The 12,854-nt window shown below is 47.1% G+C and overlaps 1 protein-coding gene across 2 annotated transcripts in view; it reads right to left on the bottom strand.

The window, feature by feature from the left end:
- NECAB2 (N-terminal EF-hand calcium binding protein 2) overlaps positions 1-12,854 on the bottom strand; it is a 53,876-nt gene that overhangs the window by 4,408 nt on the left and 36,614 nt on the right. For both annotated transcript variants that reach the window (XM_042834721.1, XM_042834722.1), the window contains exons 4-5: positions 9,574-9,599; positions 7,426-7,523 (exon numbers count right to left, since the gene is read on the bottom strand). In XM_042834721.1, the coding sequence (XP_042690655.1) occupies positions 7,426-7,523; positions 9,574-9,599 (124 nt within the window). The remainder of the gene's footprint in view (positions 1-7,425; positions 7,524-9,573; positions 9,600-12,854) is intronic.

Below are 12,854 nucleotides of genomic sequence, written 5' to 3'. Positions count from 1 at the left end.
CCTGAATTCCTGAACAATCTCCCAGTATTCACACTCATGCTAAGGAGGGGTGTTAAACTGACAAATCTCATTGGCAAAAACACATAATTGCATTTGAGATCTGAACCCATTTCTTCAGCATTTTCCCCTCACCACTGATTCCTCCCTGGGGCCTCGCACACGGAAGCCTGTGCAAAACCGAGGCATAAATACATTAATCAGGCTCTTGAGCAGGCTCGGCTATAATTACAGATGAGTTTTGATTAAGCCCCAGCAACCAGCCCTGCTCTGATTGCAGGTGCTGGGGCAAAGGCTGAGCTGCGCACAGTCTCTGTTACGAAGCTGGAAATGAATTGATCGAATAAACCAGGAGCTGTGCTTCAATTTGCCCCCAGTTTCCTGCTGCCCTCCAGGACTCCATTGCTTGCATCCTACCAGCACCACTGCACAATTTCTCATCAAGTCAGGCACACGAGCCTGTTCCTTTTGGAAAATAAAAGGTTTTAAGAAGGTGTGGACTATGCACGTGCTTTGTGTTGGTGTTCCCTGCCCTGGGAAACCAGATAACCTATTGCCTAACGAAGTATAAAAGTAATGCTCAGTTCTTAATGAGCCACAAATCTCCCTGCGGTGTTTCCACAGGTTTCTCCTGTAGAAGTGTTCATCCTGAGAAGCCTGTTCCTGCCCTCTCCTGTAGTCACTGGTTTGATATGGTGGTCAATGAAAACCCACGGCCCCGTGATCCTGCTGTCTCCATGGGAAGAACTGGAAGCACTGTGTCTTTTTTGGTACAGGTCAGCCATCGGGTGAGAAACGCGGGAGCTTAAAAAGCAGCTGCTTGTTGCTGAGGTAAACAGCTGATTGCAGAGCTATTAAAATCCCAGTGCGTTAAAAGTGATTTCAGGAGGATTTTCTTGAACTGTGCTTTTCAAAACCTGATCAGCTATAGAGCTCTGGGTGCAGGGAATGGGCCGAGGGGCTCAGAACATCCGGGGAGCGCTCCCTCACAGCCACAAGGATGAATCCAGGTTGTTCCCCAAAGCCACCCCTGTTTCCTCTCAAAAAGCAGTTCTTTACCTCCACTAATACCTCGGTGCTTGTGAGGCCAGATATGACAGGAGTTCCATGTGGGTCCGAGACCAACAGCTCTGAAATGAAAATCAATGATTTTTTCTCTTTTCCCCTCATTTAACGAATAACTGTGGCCATCTGCCAGCCCAGCTGTGACATCTGCACTCAGGAGTGTGCTCTGAGCTGCTTGGCAATCCCTCCAGCTCTGCTGGAGTAAATGTCCCCTTTGGCATTGTAAAAACAAGTCATTAAGTCGACCAACTCCAGAGGAATCCTTCCCATGGTCTTATTAAAACATTCGTTAGCCTGTCGTAGGGAGATGTAATGAGGTTTGGTATTATTAATTCCACCCTGAAGAGATACCTCTTACTTCTTTTGCCCAGGAAGTTAAAATATTTATGGGGATAATAAAATAATTGCTTTGTGACAGGAGATCCTGGAGGGGTGTATCTCAGAAAGCTTCTCTTTTTCATCTAACTGGTTCATTAATTCAACACTAGAAAGACTTTGGTACCAGAGATGCTGCCCTGCCACACAGCATTGTATTAGCAAGCTTGGTCTGATGGTGCTAATTAGCAGCAGATCCTCGTTTGTATTAAAGAAGTGAATTGCAGAGGCAGAAGTCTGACAGGAGATGCTGAACCTCGCTTTACACTGTGCTGGGCTTCCATCTCTCCTGAGACTCACCATAAGAGAACATCTTCTCTGCAGCTTGAAATTCTGGCACTGATGAAATAAAGCACCTTGCCATCATCTGCCTGTGGAAACCCAGGCTGTAATTTTGGTGCCATGAGCTCTTGGACCTGCTGACACTGCAGACAAACCTCCCTCGCTGGTGTCACGAACTGGTCCCCAAAATAGGGCTCCAGTAATCATGTTCCTGCGGGTATCAAATGGCTGAAAAAGGACATTGTCGATGTTGTTGAGCATCTCAAAGCCTCTCGCTGGCATTTCTAAAGGTCATCATTCATCTCATTAAGACTCCAGGACGTGAAATATAAATGATGCTCATGTGCTGAAAGGCCCGTTGCAGCTCTTTGCCTTGCAGAGCCTCAGCACTGAGCACCAGCATTCCCAGCACTGCCTTTGGGTGACAGAGGCCAAACTGGGTGACATTTGCTGAGCTCGGAGACCTGGCAGTCTTTCCAGTTGCTAAGAACACCGACCCCAGCTGAAGCACACCAATAGAGCCAAGGCTCTGAGCCGATGAGGTTGCTCGAGCAAAACCAAAGTCAATTATATTCCTTTAATTGTTTCTTAAAAAAAAAAAAACCCAAACCAACCTATGGGAAAACCTATTGGCATGGCCATGAAGCAGCTCTACCCACCTCTCCCTGAGTGTTTGCAGGGTTATCTCCCACCACCCAACACTTCACAAATCAGGCATGTAGAGCAATGCTGCCTCAGAACAGCGATTCTAATTCCTCATTCATAATTGCCTGCTTTCTTCCATGAGATTTTGTCTTGTAATTAGAATAACACCCAGGCCTTCCTCTTGCTCCTTCCCCGCTCTGTGCTCTTAACTCCCTCCAGAAGTGGAGGCTGAGAGCTGATTGCCTGGCACATAATCAGTAGCAGAAACCTGAGGAGAACAGACACTGAAATATTTGATAAATGAGAACATTACCATATGAAAGACCCTCAGCCTTCCTGAAACAGGGGGAAAACAAATGAGACAACTGTTCAGATAAAAGGAACTATGGCACTGCATGGATTTAAAAAATAACGATTATAAATTCCTCCCTTATAAATCCCATCACACTGTGCCATTGAAGACCTCCTTCAGACTGCATAGGTTTCCCTCTCCAGCTGTATTTTGAGGCCGGGGCTGGGGGCAAGGGGTTGTCCCCAGGGGAAGGCAGGACCCAATGAGTACAGCTCAGTGTCACTCCTCTTGACATCTGTCACCTCCTGCAGTGCCCTTCTGAGCAATTTGCTGCAGAATGTCTTTCTCCTTGTTATCAGAGGAACTTCCCATATACAGAATGCACACCTTGATCCACAGGATGCCACAGAAAGGCGTTTTTACACCTCGTCCATGTAGTTGCCCTCTGACCACACAACTTAGCTGACTTCACAAGCAATAGCCTTCAGGTGGGAGGGGAGGAAGGGAAATCATAGAACCATAGAACAGCTTTGGTTTGGAGGTGACCCTAAAGATCTTCTAGTTCGAGCCCTGTGGCTGGGTGCCCCCCAGCTCAGTCTGCCCAGAGCCACATCCAGCCTGGCCCTGAGCACCCCTAGAGATGGGGCACTCTCTGGGCAGCTGTGCCAGGGCCTCACCGCCCTCCGAACAAATAATTTTTTACCAAAACCTAGATTTCCCCTATTTTAAATGCAAGTAATTTCCTCTTGTCCTATCACTGTACACCCAAGTAAAATGATGTTTTTCTCCCTGCTTATAAGCTCCCTTCAAGTACTGAAAGATCACAATGTGACCAAAGTCCTCCCAGAGCCTTTTCTACTCCAGACTGAACAAGACCACCCCTCTCAACCTTTATTCATAGGAGAGATGCTCCAGCCCTCTGACCATCATCACATCCTCTTCCACTCCAACAGCTCTGTCCCTCCTGTACTGGAGGTCCCAGGCCTGGACACAGTTCTCCAGGTGGAGCCATTCAAGGGCAGAGTAAAGGAGGACAACCCCCTCCCTTGTCCTGCTGCCACCCCTCTGTTGATGCAGCCCCAGATGTTGGCCTTCTGGGTTGCAAGCACACACTGCTGGCTCATGTCCAGCTTTTCATCTTCCAGGATGCCCACATCCTTCTCATCAGGGTTCTTCTTCCTGTCTGTACTCCTATCTGGGATTGCCCTGACAAGTGCAACACCTTGTTGAACCTCCTTAGGCTGTCATGCACCCACTTCTGAGCTGGTACAGTTCCCTCTGGCATCTCTTCTTTCTACAAGTCAAGTGCACCACTCAGCTTGGTGTCATCTGCAAACTTGCTGAGGGAAGACCCTACCCTACAGGAAGTCTACAGGGGCACGGTCAGCAGGATCTCCAGAGCACATGTTCTTCTCTCTTGCAGTGAGAAGGGAACATGAATTTTGCAGTGACAGAGAGGCAGAGGAGCAGTGAATAAACATATTAGCTTAAAAACAAGCTCCAGGAGAGCCCTTCTCAAGCTGCATTCTCCCTGCTGAGCTTGGCAGCCTGGCTGGAAGCGGCATGTGGTCCCACGGTCTGGCAAGGAGTGTGCTCTGGATGGCACTACATGGAGAATTGCTTTCTGCTCTGGAGCCCAAGCAGGAAAGCTGGGGAAGATTCAATTCCTGCAGAAGTGAAATACCCCCTTCTGCTAGGATTTCTGATGAAATCTGTTTGGAAATTCCCTTTGGAAATGCTTTCTGGGAGGCTGAATTAATGCCTTGTTTCCTCTTAGATTATTCCTGGAAAATACAGCTGCACAACTTTTACAGAAATCCACATCATTTAGTTATCTTGCTATACAAGACTGAAATCATTCAGCATTTCTGAACAAAAGCATTTCATTCAGATTACAGGTCATTGTCTCTCACCAACCCATTTCCCAGGTGTCACTGTCAGCCCACGTCTCACATAGAAAGGGAAAGCAGGTTTTAGTTAACGTACAGCAGTGCCTGAGAAACTGTATTAGGTGAAACCCTCTTCTGAAAGCAGAATGGGAGTGACTGAAAAAAAGGACATAATATCTGGTAAACTTAATTCTGGCAGGTAAGAATGCAAACAAGAGCACTATATATTGCTGCTCTGGACTGTGCAACGAAACAAAACAAATGCCACATCCCTCTTTTTTAGCACTGAGTACAGCAGCAGATGGTGCATGGTGCTGCCTGCTCCTCTGCAGGCACTGCTGCTGGAGAAGGTGATGGGTAAGCCACAAACGTGCCTAGTGCTGCTTTATTTCTAGATGTTAATTGCAAGGCATGAGGAGGCATAATTGGGCTCCGAACCTGCTGGCTTTGGAGGTGGATGTTGGAGGAGTGAAATCAGCTGCTGTGCTGGGTGAGAGCTGCAAGAGAGCATCCTGCTCATAGACCCCAGGGAAATCAGGCACACAGTCATTTCCTCAACAATGGAAAGGATACATGACAGCAGTTGGGCACTGGAATGCATGGCATCTGCATAAATTAACATGACATATCTAATTTCTGTTGGCCAGTCTATCTGTGTGTCCATAAGTTGTTGATGGATCAGCTGTTGTCCACTTAGAGAAAGCAGACCTTTATGATCTGCAAGTTCTCTTATCTGAATAAGGATTCTTGTAGGTTTGGGCGCAGGAGAGGTGTGTAACATACCAAGCCTTGGGCTTCCCAGTGACCAGCACAGAACCACAGAATGTCCAGGATTTGAAGGGAGCACAAGGATCATGAATCTCATGGATCATGGGTCCCTGCCGCATGCAAGGCCACTGTGGCTCTGCTATTTGCCCACCGTGCCATGAAGCATCCTCTGAGGGTTGTACAAGAACATATTCTGCTGTTGGCTTTTTTTAGATCTCGGAAGTTCATTTCCATTCTTTCCAATTTAACTTTGCATTTTGCACAGTCATTGGCAGTCACTGAGCGCAGCATGGTCATCTCCATATCGGAAAATAATTACAATAACAGATCTTGTTTTGCTGTATGAGACCTTCCACCGCCGAATCTAATTACTGCTGATACTTCATGGGCTCCTCCAGCTCAAGATAATTGCTGCTTTCTCTTCTTACGAACAAGAAATAATCAGTTGTCTTTTAAGGTGAGAAATACAAACAGCAATTAAATGCCACGGTTATTGGCCCCTCTGAGAGCGCAAGGCACTTCTCAACAGGAGTGTGGCAATAAGGAAGTCAGGCTTTGTGTATTGTTTGCAGAGTACTGTTAAGAACTGGGGAGAGAGGGAGAGAATTAGGAACATTTCCAACTGCTCCCATTGGGCACCAGCACCTCCCTGGGTGCAGCTGCAGTGCACTGCTGTGTGTGCTGTCAGTCTGCGTGGCTCTAACAAACCTGCAGCCAAAGGGTTGTACAGGGTGAATGTCACAAAGTCTCTGCAATCCTGAATGTTTCTATGAAAACATGTCCAGAATTTAGGCATTGCTGCATGTAATTAAAGTTGCCAGGATGCCTCTGCTATCTAAGTACTGAAGATGAGTTTCTCTCCCACCTAAACCAGCTTATTTTCTGTCTTTTCTCGCTGTCTTTATTTTTTTTCCCCAGTTCCTTCCTTGAACAAAGTGCCTGTTTTTTGAATAATTCATTGATCAGGTTTGTATCACTTTGTTCACAAAATCACTGCAGGGGCTGGTGTTCTTCATGAAATCCTAATTTGCCAGCTCCTTGCTTGCCTTCCCAAAGCAGTGAGCAGCAGCACTGCTTGGTTGACAAAAGGTAACAATGAAGTGCTGGGGCTGCCCTCCTCCCGCCTGACTGTAGACATCTGTCCATCTGTCCATCTGCACCCAAGGGGCCTCGTGGCCTCTGGTGGGTCAGAGCCCCTGTGCATGGTGCTCTGCATCCCCCAACCCCCTCCCACCGATCTCTCGGAGCGTGACATCTCAGGATTAGGCAGATAACCTTCAGACTTTGCAATTAGGGCAGGTGAATCCTGCCCCAGGTTACTGAATCAAGGGGGAGAACAGTGCTCTGGTGAAGGCAGCGAGCTGGGACTATGAATAAGGTTCTTCAACAGAACTCTTGTGCAAGTTGGTACTGTTACGCTCACGTTTCTAATTTAAAGGCAGGGCATGAGACATCCTCCTCTCTCAACGTGCAGGAAAGTATTAGTCATATGTATGTGAAGCAGTGGTGGAAGGCAATACCAACAGAAAGTTGGAGTGCTTTACTGAGATTTCTATTAGCATGGTAACACATATTCAAAACATTGTTGGCAGATCTGACTGCCAGAAAATTTACTCGTAATGAATATAAATGAAGCGTGAGTAGAGCTAGCAACTCAATTAGGAAAAAAAATGAACTACTGCAGTTTTTTTTGTTTGTTTTGTTTCTCTTCCTCTCATGATGTCTGGTAAAAATTCACAGACATTTCAGACAGATCAGTGTCTGGTCAAAAGTGTTTGCCTTCCTTTTATTATAGAAGGATAGTAATGAGTGAAATGTGGATCTGCACTTCCCATGTGACTTTCCTCACAATCATCCAAAGGGATGGATTACAATAGAGCAAGGAAATCAGGCTCTTCACTCTAAATGGGAAAGTGCAATTTTTATGAAGACATGGTCTTTGGAGTGTACAAAGCACATCCAAAACGCATCACAATGTCTCTGATTTTGTGCAGTCCTCGTTTTTTTAACCTCCGACCCTTCAAACGCACAGAGCTGCTAACCCAGGTTGTTGGGGCATGGCCGTATGTGAACGCTGCCCTGCCGAGGAGCAGGGCAGAGCTGGGCACTCACGCGCTTGGTGTAGTCCATTGCCTTCAGGATGGAGAGGTTCAGAGTCTCCAGTGAAGCCAGGACGTCTTCGTAGTCTCCCATGTGATCGGCAAAATAGTCTGGGGAAAAAGGACATGATGGGAAGAGTGGATGTATCTTAAATCCACGACCACACGACACAGCAATGTCTATTTATTGAAGGAAAGGAAAATCAGAGGGTGATTCTGGGTGTTTTCACTCCCTAGGCCCTGATCCTAAGACACAACTTGCCCTGAGGGGATGAGAAGGGTTGGGTTATGGTAAAACAGAGCTGTAACACAGAGCAGCTGCCATCAAAAATGGCACTTTACTTCTTTTCCCACTTCTGCATTTGGACAGTTCCTCTTGTTTCCAACAGAGAGAGAGACATCTCAAGAGAAATTCCCCTGACAGCCAAAGCATCCAAATGACAAACAGATTTGTCCCGGTGAGGACCTGGCCAGCATCCTCCCCCTGCATTCCCATCCCATTCACAGCCCACATCACAGTTACACGGAGGTTAGATTGGAGGTTAAAAAAAAGTTACACAGTCCACAGCCGAGGACTCCGCCACCACGAACTGCAGTGTGGCTTCATTTGTGAGCTACAGAGTCCCTAAGGCCAATGTTTGCAGTGACAACAGCGTGGGGCGGCACCAGGCCCAATGAAGCCTTTGGGTACAACTGGCACACGTGGCAGCTGAAAGCTGTTCCTTGGCACCGCCAGCACTGCTCCCCAGCGCTCAGACTGAGGATTCACACCGCGGTGACACCTCCACTGAATGCAACACGAAGTACATTCCAGGAAGCGATCCCACTAATTAGGTTCTCTTGGCTTAATTAGCAGTGCCTATAGCTGTTTACAGCCCTCAACACATCCAAGGGGAAGAAGATTTTGGCAGAGACAGGAATGTCACAACATAATTGACAGCAGCTGTTTGCTGCTCTGCTCTGAGCCAAGCAGCATGTTCTCACTGCAGCGTGCTTTTTTTTGTTGTTCCTCTTATTATTAGTTTACTTGGGGAAAAATAAAAAAGAAAGAGCGTACATTTTTAAAGGCAGAGGAAAACTCTTCTTATAAATCCTGAAATAAAAAGTGCTTTTCAGGGCAGATGAGCTCCTGTGGGCACAGCACGGCTCTTGAGAGCACAAACGATGTGGGATGAGAGCAGTGTTGCCTTTTGCAGCTTCCAGCTATGCACTTCTACAGCCTTGGCTTCATTCACTCACGGAACACCCAGGGGCAGCTCCTTCTGCCCTGCACAGCACTGCTCCCGGTCCCACATCTGTGGGAGACGATGGGATGCTGTTGCAGTGTACATTGCCCACCATGGGATGATGTACATCTCCATGCACAGAGCACGACTTGTGTTGCTGGTCTGTTTGCTGTTGCAATATCAGTGTTGTTTTATTTAAATTGTAGGTGCATATGCAATTGGGTGATTTTACCTTTGAGTTCAAGGTGTGCTCAGCTATGCAAGCTGCCCTGTCACTGGAAGCTCTCTCGGGTCAGGGAGCTCCACAAGTTGCCCAACCTGCCACCAACCCTGACAGACATTACAGCTTCCACTGTGGCCAGACTGAGGCCTTATATTTAAAATAATTCTTGGAAGAGCACCAAGTACACCAGAAGTGGTGGGCAGTGGTAGGTATGCAGCAGATAATGCATATAGGCTGGACCTTGAACCTTCCCCCTGCTTCCCAAAGGAGCTAATGGTTCATCTCCCTCCTTTCCTGGCAGCTTCCTTTCCTGCAGAGGTGTGGGACGAACATGACGATGGGGTTCTTTTTGGTCTTTAATTTGTGATTCAAGGGATGTGCACCAAGAAGCTCTTGGTCAGCCTGCTATGAGACACAGAGTCTTGCCCAAGGATAAACACATTATTGCTATTATACACCACACTCTTGTTTTGCTCCTGTCTAAGAGGGAACTGGCACAGGCTGTCCAGGGATATGGTGGAGTCAGCATTCCTGGAGATGGTCAGGAAAAGGGTAGATGGCACACTGAGTGATGTCTAGTGGTATGGCAGTGATGGGTCTGGTTGGACTAGATGATCTTTCCAATCTCAATGACTCTACAGCAGGAGCTGATGTTGGCTTTTAGGAGTTTTCATGCACCCTTCCAAAGCGTTGTGTGTAGGGCTATACTCACCACACAGTTCCTTCGTGTCCACATTGCTGGAAGAGGGGAGGACAGCCAGGGAAGGGAGAAGGAAAAAAAGAGAGAGAAAAAATAATTGAATGTACAGGAGGCGAGAGATACTCTCAGGATTCTCTTGGGGTGAGCACAGAAATGGATCAGCGTATCCTGGCCCCAGGAACTGCCTGCTGAAACCAAAGCCATTAGTAGCAGAACTCCTCCTGTGGTCCCATTTGCTTCAAATTAAAGTTTTCTAATTTTACTTTTCTAAATGATCACCTCTCCTGGCTCTGCCCAGCACCCATCAAGTTCCTCCTCCAAATGAAATTATGCAGTTTTTTAACATCTGAACATTTGGTTTACCTAATGACATCCCAGCAGACAGCCCTGGGAAATAAGGATTAGCAGCAAGCTCTTCTCACCTCTGATCCCCACACAATTATGTACACAGTTCAAGCTGGAGAGGTGCCTGGAATGATCTCATAATAGAATTATATTTTATCAATCCATTAATGTTCTGGAAGTCAGCTCCTTAACTCAGCCCAGCTCTGATCTGTTAACGTAAGAGGGTTATGGAAAGAGATGCTCTAAATCCCACTCCTGATGGCAGCAGCCTCCCCAGATCCTCCTGGAGCAATGTGTCCGGGCTCTTCCCACCTTCCATGGGCTTAAGTTCTCCTCTAACAAACAAACAGTGCATCCCAAAACTGGAGTTCATTACTGAGAAAAACCCATCATTCTATCCCTGGGGTTTTGCATTGCAATAATTATCTCTTGCTTCCAAAAATGATCATTTACTTCCTTGCCTCCTGCTATCATATTATTTAACTTAATTGTGCTTGAATTTTAAGTTGGTCGAGAAGCTGCTTATAATTTTAAGCAATCTTGCATTAAGAAGAAGCCTAATTAAAGAAATTACTGAAGTCATATTCAGACTTAAAAAAAAATAAGCTCAGATGAAGGAGAAATCAAATCATACACAAGGATGGCTCATGGAGTTTCCCAGGATGTTCCCATCCCACAGGAGCACACATACCAGGGCTGCTGCATCCTCGCCAGGTCACCAGCATCAGCCCTGCAAAGATGCACAGCTCCAGAATGGTTTACAAGGTGCTCCTGCAGGTCACTGCCTCAGTAATGAACGGGGCTATCTGGATTTCTGCAAGACATGCGGCATGGTTCCACACCACATCCTTATCTCTAAATTGGAGAGATATGGGTTTGAAGTCTGGACTATTTAGTGGATAAGGAATTGGTTGGAGGGCTGCAGCCAAGGGCTGTTGCCAACAGCTCTGTGTCCAGGTGGAAGTCAGACATGGGCTTCGTCCCTGCACTGGAGGCCAACTCTATCTGGATACTTTGCAAAACAAAACTTTTTCTTTAATTGAAACAGAAAATCAGGAAAATCTAAGTCTTTTTTGTTTCAGGCATTTCTCTCTGTTTTCCAATTGGTGAGGCTGCCCCGGGGGCAGAATGGCCTTGCACCACCAAGCTTACCCGGATGGGATGCCTGCCCGTAAAAGCAAAGCTGTACCTGGGAGAACCTTTGTGTGCCTGGGACCTAATTAGGAGCCAAATGTGAGAGCTCAGCTCACAGCCTCCAGCTTCTCTGCTGAGCAATCCAAGCCATGGTGAACTCGTTTGGTCATCAAAGGGGGTGTTTATTGCTCACCCTTTATGGCTCACTGTCAGTCAAAAACATGCTGTGATAATTCGAACAGATAAATGTATTGGCAACAAGGAAATAGTTTTCCCTGTTGATTTATATCCATTCCAAAAAAAATAAAATAGGAAAGTCACCAAGTTGTGATACCCTGCCTTCCTTGGTTTCACCTCAGCCAACAGAGATCTCAGGCAGCACAACCAGAAACATAATGGGTGTTCAGAAGTTGTAAATACATCAAAGTTTTGTCTCCACAATGCATTTCTCATGCAAATAGCTGCCGCATGGGCTGCTCAAACATCACTCAACACCTGAGTCGCTTCTGCTGCAGACAAAAATCCCTTTTCTGGGGCAGATGAAAGGGTTTGCGTCAGCAGCTGCATGGCTTGGTTGTTCAGCAGCACTGAAAACTGAGATTTTCTGAAATAATGGGCTGCTTTCATTTCCTCCTCCAATTCACAGCTTTGGGTTTCTACAGGGCTTCAAACGAGCACAGAAAAAAATTATCCTGTAGTGTTAACCACCTGCAAACAACAACATGTGCAGTTGAAAAGCACTGCTACGTTTGCCAGTGCACCTCCAGTCCCAGCAGGAACAGCACTTGGCAGTCTCCACACCTCAGAAAAGAAAAATATACACCCAAGATGCCTTGTAATGGGTCAGAGGTTGACCATGGGCAAACTGCTGTGGGTGTTACTGTTGGCTTTCTGGAGATGCTCACCTCCACACTACAGGAAAGACGTGGAGGCCCTGGAGTGTGTCCAAAGAAAAGCAACAGAAATGTGAAGGGACTGGAGCACAGCCCTATGGCTGAGGGAACGGGGTAGGTCAGCATGGAGAAGAGGAGCTCAGGGGAGAAGTGGCTCTGCAGCCCTGACAGGAGGCTGTGGGAGGGGATGTCAGCCTCTGCTCCCAGGTAATGGCAACAGGGTGATTGGTGGTGGTCTCATGTTCAGAGGAGGTTCATGTTGGACATTTTGAACAATTTCTGCTCCAGAAGAGCAGTGATGCAGTGGCACAGCTGCCCAGGGATATGGGGGAATTGCTGTCCCTGGAGGTGTCCCAGAGCCGTGGGGATGTGGCACTGAGGGACATGGGCAGCGGGCACAGTGGGATGGATTGGGGTTGGACTAAGGGATCTGAGAAGTCTCTTCCAGCCTTAATGATTCTATGATTCCATGATTCAAAGTGCAACCCAGCCATCAAGCTACCGTGCAGCCCAGGTTGAGTTCTGTGAGCAAAGCTGCTTGCTGCATCCTTTCTGCTGGGAGATGCTGAGTTCAGCTTGGATCACCAGACATTCCTCAACAGTAAGTAGGACGTGTGTGTTACCAGAGCTATTTCAACTTTGCAAAGCTGGGAGGCATAATTTGCAGAGCAACAGATGCCAAAGCCTGGACCTAGCCCAGACACCAGCCGTGTCACAGGGCAGCTCCCACATCAGTGATTATGGATGTCAGGGGAAATCTCTTCCCTAGGCAATGACCTGCAATGCAACTGCATTTGGCTTGCAGAAGTAATAAACCTCATAAAAATGAACTGGAGAGTCTATAAAACTTGCTGAAGAGAATCTCTAATGTTCAAAATCATCACAGATGAATGCAGAGTGGAACTCCCTGGGTCTGGAAAA

Source organism: Centrocercus urophasianus, unplaced genomic scaffold (assembly GCF_019232065.1).
Source record: "Centrocercus urophasianus isolate 14NV4802_14NV808 unplaced genomic scaffold, USGS_Curo_1.0 seq_49, whole genome shotgun sequence".
NCBI lineage: Eukaryota > Metazoa > Chordata > Aves > Galliformes > Phasianidae > Centrocercus > Centrocercus urophasianus.
The sequence above is the reverse complement of the archived record's forward strand: the minus strand, read 5'-3'. Positions and strand labels throughout refer to the sequence as shown.